Source organism: Euprymna scolopes, chromosome 35 (assembly GCF_053919585.1).
Source record: "Euprymna scolopes isolate OS-2025 chromosome 35, ASM5391958v1, whole genome shotgun sequence".
NCBI lineage: Eukaryota > Metazoa > Mollusca > Cephalopoda > Sepiida > Sepiolidae > Euprymna > Euprymna scolopes.
In genome coordinates this window covers 69,769,815-69,784,907 of record NC_136516.1, presented here as the reverse complement: position 1 = coordinate 69,784,907, position 15,093 = coordinate 69,769,815, and the positions used below count along the sequence as shown (strand labels likewise).

General features: G+C 29.9%; 1 protein-coding gene across 6 annotated transcripts in view; it reads left to right on the top strand.

The window, feature by feature from the left end:
• LOC145259910 (sodium/calcium exchanger 2-like) overlaps positions 1 to 15,093 on the top strand; it is a 323,080-nt gene that overhangs the window by 251,018 nt on the left and 56,969 nt on the right. For all 6 annotated transcript variants that reach the window (XM_080117847.1, XM_080117843.1, XM_080117844.1 and 3 more), the window contains one exon: positions 13,723 to 13,796. In XM_080117847.1, coding sequence (XP_079973973.1) covers positions 13,723 to 13,796 — 74 coding nt within the window. The remainder of the gene's footprint in view (positions 1 to 13,722; positions 13,797 to 15,093) is intronic.

Here is a 15,093-nt window from a genome sequence, read left to right as displayed (position 1 = left end):
TTGTTAAAAACGATGGATATTAGGTTTTTCGACATTATCAATTCAATATTTAAAAAAAAAAATGGCAATATTTTTATATGCACATAACATTTATTCATCTTTAAACTATTCACGTTGTTAATTTCTTATTGGATCAAGAGCAATAACTCTTGAATAACTTATCTCCTTTTTCACAAGTTAACGAACATACAAGGTTTTCAGAGTTTTAGTATTGTATAAATCTATTCAGACTGACTTTAAATAGTTTTGCATGTTTTTTATATTAAAAAGGTGTTGAAACACGATACCCTAATTGTGACATGAAAGAAATTTTTACAAAGAAATGAAAAAGGATGAACGTGTAAAAAAACAACACTGTTATAAATCCTTTCGTCTTATTTGTCGTTGAACTACAACTAACTACACGCACAACGCTTGTACCTCGATGATCAGTTATGCCATCACCGTCTATCGGTTCATATCACATATGACATGTGTTGCAGTAGATGGTTAGTAAGACATCTTTTATAAAAATAACTGACCTTTTTACAGATGACTGGGGGGGGGGGCAATAAACACACACACACACACACACCACAAAGACATGTTTTTACAATAAATATTTTTAAGGTTTGTCGATGCACATAGATGCGAAAAAGTTATCGAAAACAAATGTTTTCTACCTAACTGAATAAGTTTTTAGTGTTTTTATTTAATGGAAAATGTTTATTCTGTTCGAAAGTCATACAGTGTTTATCGATATATTTGAAAAAGACAAATGGTGGCGTGTTCGCTGTTGAATAAGTTAAGTTTGGGAAAATGAGTTCAAACTAAAAAGTTAAACAAAATACTGTTAGAAACTCGTTCAATATATGCTACAGTGATATAGGCTGACATATATTCGGTGGGTTTCTAACAGAATTTTATATAATTTTTTTTTTTTTTTGCCTGAACTCATTTTCCCAAACTTAACTTATTCAACAGCGAGCACGCCGCCATTTGTCATTTTCAAATATATCGATAACCACTGTATGGTTTCTGAACCGAATAAACATTTTACATTAAATAAAAACATTAAAAACTTATTCAGTTAGGTAGAAAAGTAACTTATCTTACCTGTGATAAAATTTATTTGTTATATATTTTTTTGACAACTTTTTCGTGCCTATGTGTACAGTAATACAAACCCTATTTTTATTCACATACATATTTTCACAGGCTCATCAGTGCAAATGAAATTAAGTTATGCCACTTGTCGATGGGTTCGAACGGTGGACTAAAGTCCTGACTTCCATCCAATTTCCTTTCCCCCTCAGACACTGATGTAATTTCATGGGAAGTAAATGAATTACGCCTACTTCAGATTTAGATAGTATTCGAACTTTCCTTTTTAATTGATTAAATGAGGTAGACAACATGTTTAAATTCAATTTAGGATCTCATATATTCAGAACAAAGTGTTTTATTATTGCAATAATTTTTATTTTATCCACATATTTGTATGTGTCATATTTTTAATAAATGCTTGAACTCAATGAACATGACACTTTACGAACATTTCTGCAACCCCTCTCCCCCGCATACACTATTTAGAACCTAAACAATTGATTCAACTATCTCGAACTCAAGTACTTTAAAGGTACAGAACTTTTGTTGAACAATTTCTAGAATACCCTCTCTATATTATTTACAAACTTACTTAAATTTTGATGAACTGAAATCACAAGCACGACGGGCATGTTTTACAATAGACAACAGAACTAAAAAAGTGGTCAAAAAACAAATATCTAACAAATAAATGTTATCAAAAGCTAAATTACTCCTCTACCTACATGGACAAATTTTAGTGTTTTTTTTTTATTTTAAAGCGTTTATTTAGTTCGAAAAACAGATAGTATCGAGTGAAAACAAGAAAAAATGGCAGAACTCTGACGTTCACATCATTGAAGTTTCGATAATCGCTCAAAAATAGAATATTAGACAAAATACTAATAGAAACCTACCAAATAAATGTCAAAGTAACATTCCTATGAGTATTTTGTTTAATTTTTTTATTTTGAGCAATTATTGAGACTTAAAAGATGTGAGCATTACATGTCCACCATTTCGTTTTGTTCTCACGTAACACTCGACACTACTTGTTTTTTGCACCGAATAAACGTTTTAAAATAATTAAAAACAAACAAAACTTATTCAAGTAGGTAGAAGAGTAACTTATATTGCCTTTAATAACATTTATTTGTTATATATTTGTTTTATTTATCACTTTTCCGGCTTGTCTATTATAAAACACGCCCACCATAACTTTACACACAACTGCTTGACATGACATTTGCATAATGTCAACAGCTCATTCCCAAATAACAAAAGACATTAGGTTTTATTTAGTTTGAGACATGATACAGCTAATGAAATGGACCATTTACTGCTCAATTTATAGTCTTGACAATTATACTTACTGCCAGACGTTCTGATTCCAGAAAAGTATCCTTCCCCTGTTTTTCTTTGGTGAATGGTCCAAAATATACTTTCTTTTGCAACCTAATATTCTTTAAAATCATGCCAAAAATAAAAGAGCATAAAATAACTAAAAATCAATAGAAAAGTAGTAGTAGTAGTAGTAGCAGTAGTAGTAGTAGTAGTAGTAGTAGTAGTATTGTGACGTATGTTAGAACATGACACACAAAAATTAGACATTCATACATCTTTGAGGAGTAGGAAGTTCCATTTTGTGTATCGTGTCCGGAATCTTTCACGGTAAACCACTTTCTAATAAATTGTTTCGATCAGATCGAAACTGTTATAAAATCTTAAAACTAAATGAAATAGTAAATCTAATAAACCCAAACCAAATATTCGAAAACTGAAAAAAAAAAAAAAAAAAATTGTATCTACTATAAAATTGAACATACTCAAAAATAAACATATAAAGAAACAAAGAAAGAAAAGAAGTGTATGCGTATTTATGTATACGTGTATCTGTATATATGGGTATGCATATAGTTGTGTATGATGAGAATAATGGAAACAGTATTCCGACAAAATAGAGAAATAAAAAAGGAACAAACCAAGTTATGTGTTCATCAACGTTTCGTCTTTATTTTGAGACTTCTTCTGGATGAATGAATATATATATTCAAAGGAAAGGAAAAGAAAACAACAATTGCTCCTGACGGTAAGCGGAAGCACCGATAGAAAGTGCTTGAGAAAAATATGGCTGAATAACTTTTGGGCACCATTCTATATAATATGCCTGCCGAAATTAAAAAGACGACTTGGCAAATGGTAAAGATATCCAGAAAAATCGGAAAAAGGAATAATTCTGTTGTGTTCAATCAGACGTGTCTAAATAATAACTTGCTGCCAATATATATATATATATACATATATATATATATATATATATACTCTTCACTGAATAGTTTTTGGGAAGAAATAACCACTAACGGTAAAAGCCTTTAAAATTAAACAATCAATCAAATACCATGAATAAATATGACGATATAATGCACTTGAAGCATGAAAACGTCTATCAAATTGACTAAACCTGAAAACGGTTGATATACTGTAAAACAAAATAACCAAACCAAACACTATAATTAAATATTTGAAGTTATAAAGAGCTTGAAGTACAAAACTTTTGCTAAAATTGACCAGATTCAGTATTAAATAACCCGAAAAGGGTTGATATTCCATAAAACAAAACAACCAAATCATATTCTTTTTGCAAGGAGATATAGTTATTTATTGTGTAGATGATGTTATCCATTTATTTAATACACTGAACTCATTTCCATGAATTTTTTTTTTTTTTTCGAGAACTTTCCATCTCTGGAACATATTACCATGGGACTGCTTTCTTGCAGACTACAACATGGCCGTCTTCAACTCCAATATCAACAAATACTTTTTTAAACCATTCCCATAAGTAATCAAACTTTGTTCATTCCATTCATAATTTTCAATCCTCTCATAATATTCATCATTCAAAGGACAATCCACCCATCTTGACAAACATTATCATTGATAAGTTGTGACTGATTAGTATAAGTAAAACTTTGCAAAAATGGTGTTTGTTTATGCAAAATATGAGTGTTTATAAAAAGAAATATTTATATTAAATGTTGGATTTAAATCCGTTATCCCACATGTAGATGGAAGATAATTGAATTAAGAAACTACATTATGTATTGAAGATGGCCGCCATCAATTATGCAAATTAGCCATAATCGATTTGCATATTTTGAAAGTATATAAAGTATACAGCAATATTCATAGGCACAAAAATTGCCCATTAATATTTGATGGAATATTATTACCTTTAATATCTGCCAAATTAGGATTTGGAAATAAGATCCAGTGCCAAAAGTTTTCAAATAGAATTCAAAATGGCTTCCCAAAATATTAAAATATTTAGATGCAATTTTGACTTATTACCAGACTATAGAAACCTTTAAAACTGGTAACATTATTTATTTAAATGTCATAATCTTAAAAATTAGATTTCCTTTCATTTTTACTAACAAGTAACCACTTATCAAGGCCAAAAACTACTTGAGAATAAGTTTTATGATGAAGAATATTATGAGAAGATTGAAAATGTTTAAATAGGTGTTATTCATTTTATACATTTATTTTATATATTTTTTATTATTAAAATTAGCGCTCTGAGTAGATAGGCTGATAGGAAGATCTTATTTAATTAAAAGCAAAAAATAAAATGTTAATTAAATTAAAAATTCTTCCCCAAATTTTGAAGAATTCAAAAACAATAGTAAATATTCATGGTGAGTAGATTGACTAACAAAAGGGTTTCTTCGTCCAAAAATCTTTAATGTTAGTTCAATGGATCCATTTTGCGTTTGAGCTTTCTGGTGTTGGTCAAAACTAACAAATGATTTGGGTACTAAAGATTCTTTTTTATTTATTACAAGGTGACCCCTCAAAAAAAAAAATAAAATAAAATAAAATAAAATGGACTCAGTACATACTTTTTGTCATATAGCCTTCAGTAATTCAAAATTACCATAATTTTACAGCAAACGATGGAAGCAATACATCTGAGTACAATTAAATCTCAATGTTGACTCCATAAGATCGTTCAAGGGCACTTTCATGCATCAGTTTAAATGTGAACGGCCACTTTTAAGAGGAGCATTTAGGAGTGGATAGACTACTGCAAGAACTATGGGACAATAAACAACTTTGCTGCAGCCAGTGACAATCGTCCAAGCTATTTAATGTGCAGTAAGAAGTGTACAGCTGAGCTAATCGATAGCATGAGTCAGTTCAGCTGTCAAAAACAATGTATGCAAATATGAACTGCAGATCATGTACTTGTTGTTTATTGTCAGATTCTGATGACCGTAACATGAAGCAAGGTCTTAAACGTATCCCAGAATTGGCTGAAAGAGAACTTCGAAAGCTGTCTGATCAGTTTTAGGACTGATTTGGAGTGGGAATCTCACAGCCCAAATCATAACCTCCACATTTCTTTCCCTGATAATATCTTAAAGACAGAACTTTGCATGGAGAACCGACTTTGCAACCTAGTGACGAATTTCTTTACTATTCTGCAGCCTCTTTCACACAGAAGAGATGTTACAAAAGACATCAGGAGGAACTATAGAGTGAAGCACATTCAAGCACCTGCCATAAAAATAATGATAGAGCAGAGAGAGGCTCGCAACATTTCTTCTATGAGACAGGTTTTCTCTACTGCATTTTTGGTTGAATATGAGTCAGTTCAGTAGAAAAAGTTACAAGTCCTGTACTCATCGCTTATTGTATGATTCCGATCACAGCAAAAATGGGAAAGCTCGCAAACCTGTCCCACAATTAGTTGAAAGAGAACTTTGGTGATCATATGATCAGTTTTAAGACTAAAATTGAATGGGTATCTACAACCCAGACCTTAGCGCCTTGATTCATTTATCTGTGGCTACCTCAATCTTCTCATTCAAACACAAACAGAAACACAACAACAAACAGAAAAGCTGTCTAAGATTATCATAAATTTGTGACCAATTCTATGTTTTAATGAGTGTCCGGCACAGCAAGGATATTAGTCGTAACATGTCTTTTTGGAAGTCAGCTTAAGTTGAACTTAACTTGTATGAAAGGATTAAAAACATCGTGGATGGAGAATATCATGGACCTGAAAAAAGCAATCAAGAAGGCATTTTATAAGAATGACATGAAGAAGTTTATGCTATGCTTTAAGAAATGCCCAGAGTCACTAAATGGAAATCATCTTTAATAGTTGTTCTAGAAAAAAAAAAAGGAGTCCCAAAATTCTCATATTTTGATACAATTTTAAAACAATAAACCAGATATCGCCAACGTTTAATTTAATTCATGTAGAAAATTAAGAAATGGGTTCACTGAAAGTTAAAGCTCGTTTTTTATTTTATTTATTTATTTATTTTATTTTATTTATTTATTTATTTTCTTAAGGGAGTCACCTTGTAAAAATTAATAACACAGGGCAGATCATTTCTAGGTAAAAAAAAAGTCTATGAAAGAAAAAAAGTTTGGTATTTGTTGTTGCTATGCGTGACTTTCATTTTAGAGAAAAGTTATGCAAATGACTTACCAAAGGAGATAAGTGCTTCCATTTATTTATTAAGTTGATACATGAGAGTTTCTCATGCCACACAAGGCAATTTCTCATCTGAGCCAGCATTCAATATTCATTAATAGAATTAACAGTGACCTTGATAATGTTATTTCCCTTCATCTGTTGGGAGTAAATTCTCATTTAAAATTACAAATTCTGCCCTGATGTGAATGTCTAGCCTGGAGGTAAGCAGGAAAGTGACAGCTCCACTTCTCCAATGGGTTGCGGTTTAAACATACAAATTACTTTGAAAATACTAACTTAAGCAGTATGTATATATATATATATATATATATATATATATATATAATACACGCACAGGATGTCTTAAAAATGTACTCACACTTCGAATGACGATAAAACCTTTATTTATGAGAACATAGAATGCAACAGAATATCTCCAAATACAGAAGACAAATGTAATTAAAGACAATACTGATAACGTGCATCAAGGAATTCACAAATGTAACGAAACAGGTCATTACAGTACATTTTTGAGACATCCTCTATATTTAACAAACAAGAACAATTGATGATGAAAATAAAAATTGATAGATTACTATATTTATTTTTTTTCTGAGAAGACCATCGTGCCAAACCCTGTTAAAAGCCTTAGATAATTTGTTTTATTTATTAATCCACCAAAAATTCAAGCACGGAATCAAAATAAGAAATAACCTTTATGGATTTTCAAAGATAGGCTATTTTCTTCAGAGGATGAAAATCAGCAAAAAAGAATATATTACTGACTAGCATAAATTTGAAAATATATTTTTAAAAATTTATATATATATATCTTAGGCAAAGGTAGTTTGCTTGAAACATTGCTGGTAAACAAATATGTAAAAGTATAAGAAGGCTATAGCAATGCAGGAAATTGCTATTTTGTTCATACGTCACATCATTCAACACCTGCTTTCCTGCATTGCTATAGCCTTCATATTTTATTTAAAAACTATACATTACAGCATGATGGGTAACTAGTTTTCATCAATCTGGTCTTATTGGATTTAGGATGAAACATGGCTGGTCAAAACAGAGACTATTTGGGGGGAGGGATTAAACAACGATTTATCTATTAATTTAAATGAACATATAGTATTGCGGATAAGACATCCTGTTTACCATCATTCAAAATCACTGAAAATTGCAGATAGAACATTTATAATATCACGTGACGATATGAATTCTCTCCTTTTATTTATGTAAATATTTGCAATTATGTAAAACGCTTCTTATTATACAGGATGAATTGTGGCCCATTTGGTCAGTGTTGGCACGTAACCGATTATGAATGTGACTAGATGTTTTAAAAGTGCATTTTTATGAATTGGTGGTTTATGTTAAATTTGAAGAAATTTTTTAACTATTTGCAGAACATTATTTACAATATATTTTACACACTTTTCCTAATTATCAAAAACTTTTCACTCGCTTTGATCTCAGCTCAATTTATGATAAAACAAAAATTTATTTATTTGAAGATAAAATGAAAATTACTACCTATACAACGATTGAACTCACAACCGTCAGATTATGTGACTTTTGCATTTAATATATTCCCTCCTCCCACCACTTCTTATCTTATTCACTCTCCTTCTATCTGATGTATCAATGTGCAAACAACCAACTAAGATTATTAGTTTTACTATTTATATATAACTTCATACGTGTTGCGTTACACAAAAATATCTATGTATATCTATATGTTTATATGTAAATCTGCAGTGACAAATGTATATGGCTTTATGTATGAAATGATTATTTGTAAAATCCTCTTTTGCTGTTGCAATGTTAGATTTTATTTTAAATTAACTCAAGACAATTTTTTTGAGTATTTGTTTATTTTTTTATGCTTTAGTTGATTTCCATATTAAATATTGGACATTCATTTGCATTTTTTCTTGTATCTATAAAATATTTTCCAAAATGTGAAATGGTATTAAACATCAATACGATTACCTTTAGTCAAGTAAAAAAGAAATGAAAACCTGGAAAAGTATCTCTTCAAAATGGACTTGGTTCAGAAGTGAAATGAAGTAGCATTTACTATAACTAGCAGGACTTGTGGAAATTCCACAGCAGATTCTTTCATATGTAATATATTGATGTTGGCATTCCGTGGATGTTCAGTGTAAATGGAGATGCTCTGATATTATTGTAGCTCTTTTGTTAAAACTGCAAAAGTATTTATCTAAGCTATTAGGGACGCCCAACATAGCCCGGTCGTAAAATATGCTTAAATATGATATTTTAATTTATGCAGATTTCGTATATAATTATATATAATTATAGAGTCAATTTTCTATCGATTCTTATATATTATAAAGTTGTGATTTAAAAAATAAAAAATATATCCATATGACTTGGGGGCATCAGCTTGAATCAAAACCGAAACCAAAACTTCTGACAAAAAAATATATATATATATATATATAAACTTGAGTGCTATCAGCTATAGTCGAAACTGAAATCAAAACTTATGATTTTTTGGTAAAATAATTTATAAAAAAGTAGATGATTTGAGTGTCATCAGCTATAATCGAAACCAAAACTTAAAATAAAAAAGAATTCTTGGTAAAATTATTTATTACAAGAAATGGAAGGTCATAACAGTTAAACGACAGTCACTCAGAAGAAAAAAGATGTAAGCGTGACTCACAAAATAACACACATGCTATCGTATTAATATATCAACTATTTACCGATAAGCAGCCTGGCAAGCTTGGAGTTTTCATATTAATCTACTCTCCATAATGCCATGTGTCAAATCTGATTCTAGCTTCCTTCTTTGGGAAGGTCTCACTTAACTGTAAGAGGGAGGGGTTAAAAAAAAAAAAAGCAAGGCAAGAAAGAGGATTTCGTTTTAAAGAAGGCATTGACCTATGACAAAAGCCTTCTAGAAATTTCTAAAACTATTTTTAGAAACATGAGAAAACTTCTATTATTATTATTTGAGCCAAACTTGGGACCATGTAGCTCATGAAAATACCCATATTTTCTTAATTAAGGCTTACATATTTCGTGGAATGATGTTTTTAAAGTTTGGTACAGATATGATTTTTCAAGGTGTATCGAAACATTGAGTATTATTATTTAATGACCTTTGAAGTCGGATGTTTCCCCTATACGAAAAGTAAGTATATTATTTATAGTGTAAAAGGACGGATTTCCAGTTGGATTACAGTGTCAGTTGCAGTTTTGACTTCAGTGAGAATACATGTAAAAATGCAAGGCCCTAGTAGATAGAGGTGTTTAGATCTCTGTGAGGATAGTCCAGCCAGAACCAACTCTTAGTTAAGGGAAATAAATATCCATAGTTAAAATAAATAGAAGATACTTTAAGTTAAAATGGTCATTTTCATACATATCGGCTATCCAATAAATTTTTTAAAGACATTTTTATCCCTCTTTTTAGGGTTATATGAGTGCCTTCCGGTTGGACCATTCCCACATATGGTTTCATAATCACTGTCAGGATGTTGCTTTGTTTTTTGCTTTTTTTTATTTACATTTCAGTTGCAGTCAGAATTTAACTTCAAATATTTCTCTGTCACATGATCAAACTGACCAACCATATCTACTCTTCTATCAGACTCACAGCTAATCTCAACATCATCACTTGTCAATGATACATAACTCTTTGCACATAGAAAATGATATCTACACAACTTTCACAGGATATTAATGCCAAGTAAGCTTAGATAGAAAGTAAAGCCAACTGAATTTGTCAAATAACTTAAAGTAAATATTGAAATCTGCTTCTCAGCTATTTAGGGAAAATATCTAGCTGTGTTCTAAAAATAATTTGTATTTTCAATCAATTTCATCGATTACATATTTCATCCTATCGATATTTCATTTTACTTAATCGTATACATTTCAAAATGGAGGAAATAAAATATTCTCTTGGTTAGCACTCCTCATATTATTACTTAACAACTGGACTTTATTTAATAAGAGACATTTTTTGTATGCACCGATTCTTGTTCAGGTTTTCTGTGGGATGTATTGGAATTGGCAAGCGAATCAACATTATTTGACATTGTTTTTATTGATTAATGAATTTCTTAAAATTAAACTTGACCTTTTTGACTTATTTATACAAATGGTTCATTCTAAATATAAAAGAATTGATTTTTTACGTGAAAAGATAAGTTATGTCTTCTAAGTGCATTTAAAATAATTATCGTTCACTTGAATTGTTTAGAATGAAATTGATCTTTTTTTGTTCATTTTGTGTGAGTATGTGTATGTAATCTAAAGCGCCATGACATTGCCCTGAACTCCTGGGAGAGTGTAGCAGGGGATCACAGCAAATGGAGGAAAATTTGTTTTCTGAAGACTAGAGAATTTGAAAGCAACCGTCTTCGTCATAGGAACGCCCTTTGTACAAATTTAAAAGCAAAGTATCAGAAAAATCCATCAAACAGTGATCCACCAAACAATGTTTGTGGAACTGTGGGTTCAAAATATGAAGTAAAGCTGAGTTAACTGCCCACAAATGCATGCGTATCATCTGCAAGAAAGTGTGCTGGACTAAAAGCACACACGCCATGCCACAGAACTTGGGAAATGTTGAAATTATTTGCTGAACCTTCATTCATGGTTTTCGATGAGAGAATCCACCATGTATGTAGAGCAGTGACACCAAAGCAAACTATCATTTATAAATATTCTTTATCACAATCTGAGCAACGTCCTAAAAAGTGAGTTCATTAATTTCTTTTATCTCTGTTCTGATTTTGAATGTTATTCTACTTGTTCAGCAAATTTTAAACTTTAAATTTTAATTAAATTCTAAACTGATATAGATGTTCAAATAAGTTGTGTTTAAATGAGAAATTGGAAATTATTTTAAGTATTATCTTTATGAATAGGCACTTGTGCATTTACTACACAGACTGTGATCGTCCGACCCTTTGTGCTGGTCTAAGATTGTTGCTTGATCAACAAAGGAATTCTCCCTCCAAATAAAAATCACGTCTCGATCATAAACAGTAATAGATGTCTATTTTTATTTTTATTTTTTTAGAGATTACAAATTTTCCTAAGTCGAATAACAAAACTATGTGAATGACTTACTCAAATTTATGTTGAAATCGAATCTATTAATTCCCTATGAGGCTTAGGTAATTAAATTTTAAATAGTAAATAATTGTGTCAAGTAATTAATTTTATAAACTTTTACTCTTTTGTGACAAATGTTAATGACCTACCTGGAATTAAAAAGCCACACTGTCTCTCTATTGTCCGTCCTTTTAAGTCTGAAAAAAATAAAAAATAAAAAGATAAGCACAAAATGAATACTGTGACAGCATTCTCGTTTTTTTTTTCCGACAATAACGGATGATGGACAAAAACTAAGTTTGGAAAAAGCAAATATGATAAAACTAGAAATGAAACTGCCAGCCATCTTTTTTTTGTGTACGAACCATTATAATGGAGATACGTTTAATTTTATTTTGCTTGTCCTGTTTATTGTAGAAAAAAATGAATATAATTCTGTTCTTTTAAAAGTAAAATGATTTCTGTTTTCGTCTAAGACTCCTATATGGATCTATTTCTTTAAGAAGTAACTACTTTGGAAAAGTATCTTTTTTCTCCCCAACTTGGGAATGTTCTTTAATGATTTCGTGTAGTCCATCTGATATTGTAATTGGTAAATTTTTATATGCTGATGAAGAAAATCACCTACAAATCGAAACTTGAATATATTTTTGCTAATAAAAGAAATTTTGGTAATGTATATACATACAAATGGACATTTTTGAATATTCATTTCTGGAGCTGGATTTAAATATTTGAAATTATAATTAATATTTTGAAATAAAAATAAAAAGATTCTATTAATATATGAAAGCTCTGATTGATATAACCTATTAATTATTGAGTTTATTTTAACGGTAGCATATTGAAGCATATCCTATGAATTCATCCTATGAATCGTTTTAGTTCCTTAACTTAATTTTTTACTTAGATCCAGGCTCATTACTGTACACCACATCCCCAACAAAACTTCCGATAAAAATAAATAAATGCTTACACATTTTGAATTTTAATGGCTATGGTTTGTTTGAAAAAATTTTGAAAAATGCAATAAAATACGTATTATATACGTTTGAAGCCAAAACAACGCATTATTACAAAATAAACAGATATTTATTTTGTTTGAAATTTATATTGAAATGCATAAATATATTTCAAAGCAAAGCCTCATCTTCAGTTTGTCTTTCTTTATTTTTTTTTGCTTCGAAATATGTCTATGAATTTTTTGCTTCGAAATATATTTATGAATTTCAATATGAATTTAAAACAAAATAAATGTCTGTTTATTTTGTAATAATGCGTTGTTTTGGCTTCAAACGTATATAATACGTATTTTATTTTATTCAAACTCAACCAGCGCTTCTAAGGAACAAAAATCTTTTTAAAAAATGCATTCTTTCACGTCATAATTGTATCATGATTGTATAGTTTAAAAAATATTATTTTCACGCCACAAACGCATCAGGTATTTTCATATATTGTACTTGAATGCTTTTCTTCAAATCAATTTGAGAAAGTGTTGAAATAAAGACAAAATGTTAATGAATATGTAAATTATTTTTGTTTTTACTTTTTCATTTTCCATATATATATATATATATATATATATATATAAATATTATTCATAAATGAGATTTTGCTGAGATCAAATCCTCTTGGATCTAATGCAATCACTTAAGCACTATTGCCACTGAGAATGATGTGAACCCACAATTTTATTTCAGCTGCATGTATGTAAAAAAAAGCAACTTGTGTTCAATTGATTAAATACAATGAATAATTTGAATTATAAACTCAACCAAAATATCTGGTATTATGATGAATGTTTTCTTTTCAGTAAAAAAAAAAATGAAAGGAGAAAGAAGAGATCAAATGTAAAATGTACTTTGTTTTCTTTATAAAACGTTGTTGACTGACTTTTCCTTTCTTGTGTGAGTATTGCTGACCTCTTAACAAAGGAAAGTTCATGCAGATCACTTTTTAAAATTTAATTTCTATTTAATTCTTCGAATTACTTTCTTCATTCCAAAAGCTGATCACCTTGGCTAAAATTTAAATCTTATTTCAAATTTAAGGTTCTAAAGGAGCAGAAGAGGAACCGTTGGAAAAACCAGAATCAACAGAAGAGAATGTTATACTGCTTGCTCGGGTAAGAACATTTTAATTATTAAAGGATTTCTTTTTGTAGTCGCCGGTATTTTTCAGGAGTATTAATTAGTATTGGGATGATTAATCAGAATTAGTAAGCAAAACTTTTAGGAGTATCGAAATCAGTATCAATTGCATCTATTTATAATGCTAAATTTTTAATTTTTGGTCTCCCGACAAAGGAGGGATTGAGCTTAGTAATTCACTCCCGTTCATTTGTTCACACTTTCCTAAATAACTATGCCTTGAAATTCTTTGAAATTTTCATAAGCATTAGTTATAGTGAAAGTATTTTTGCCAGATCGGATTTTCAGGGATAACTCTAGTTGCCCCCCACCTTCGTGTAAGTGCCATTATAGGGGTAAAATTTCCCCCAAATTATTTGTTCGTTTGCACTTTTTTCAATAACCACTCCGTGTTTGTTTTTTGTTTAAAGCTTAACTTTTCATTGCTGGTACTAATGATGGAATGATAAATATTTATTGATTTTTAAACTACCAGAAAAACTAAAATTTATTGATGAACCCCCACAAATGTGATTTTACGTTTGTGAAAATATGTGCACATATTACATGAGATTTCAATAACTATAAGTGATAAAAAAAAACACACACACACAAAAAACAACAAGTCTATACATACAACAGCTAAATATTTAGAGATTTTAAAAGAATCGATAATTGGGTTTCTGAATTTTTTAGATGATTATTCATATTAATGGGTAGATGTCCTTAGTAATTCGCAATTGTGTTTTTATTGTTGTCTGCACTGAGGATTGAACCATCAACCTTCAAAAGAGTAACTTTACAACTGAATTTTACGAAATATTTTATCCACTACGAGTGTATGGTGTAATGGATAAAGTACTTAGGACTTCTACCAGAGCATGCCATACCCATGGATTAAATAAGTTTTGTTCGAAATTCTGTGCAGATTCTCGAGTTTAACAGAAAGATTCAAAAGTTCGGCAAGATACACCTGAAGGGGGTCAAAGGTTACATCGACTGAAACGATGTGGAAATAACACTGTAGATGAGAAGAGTAGTCGGAAGAATCCAATTAATATGAATAATCGGTAATTGTTTTGGAATTGGGGAAAAATATTGGAATGATTCCATCATGAGCATTAATCATAAAAATGAATTTTTAATTGATGAATTAAAATCGTGTTAATCGATGTGATACAACTTTAACTGATTAGATTATTTTGTTGACATTTATTTTGTTGGTATTTATTTTGTTGGTATTTATTTTGTTGACATTTATTTTGTTGACATTTATTTTGTTGGTATTTATTT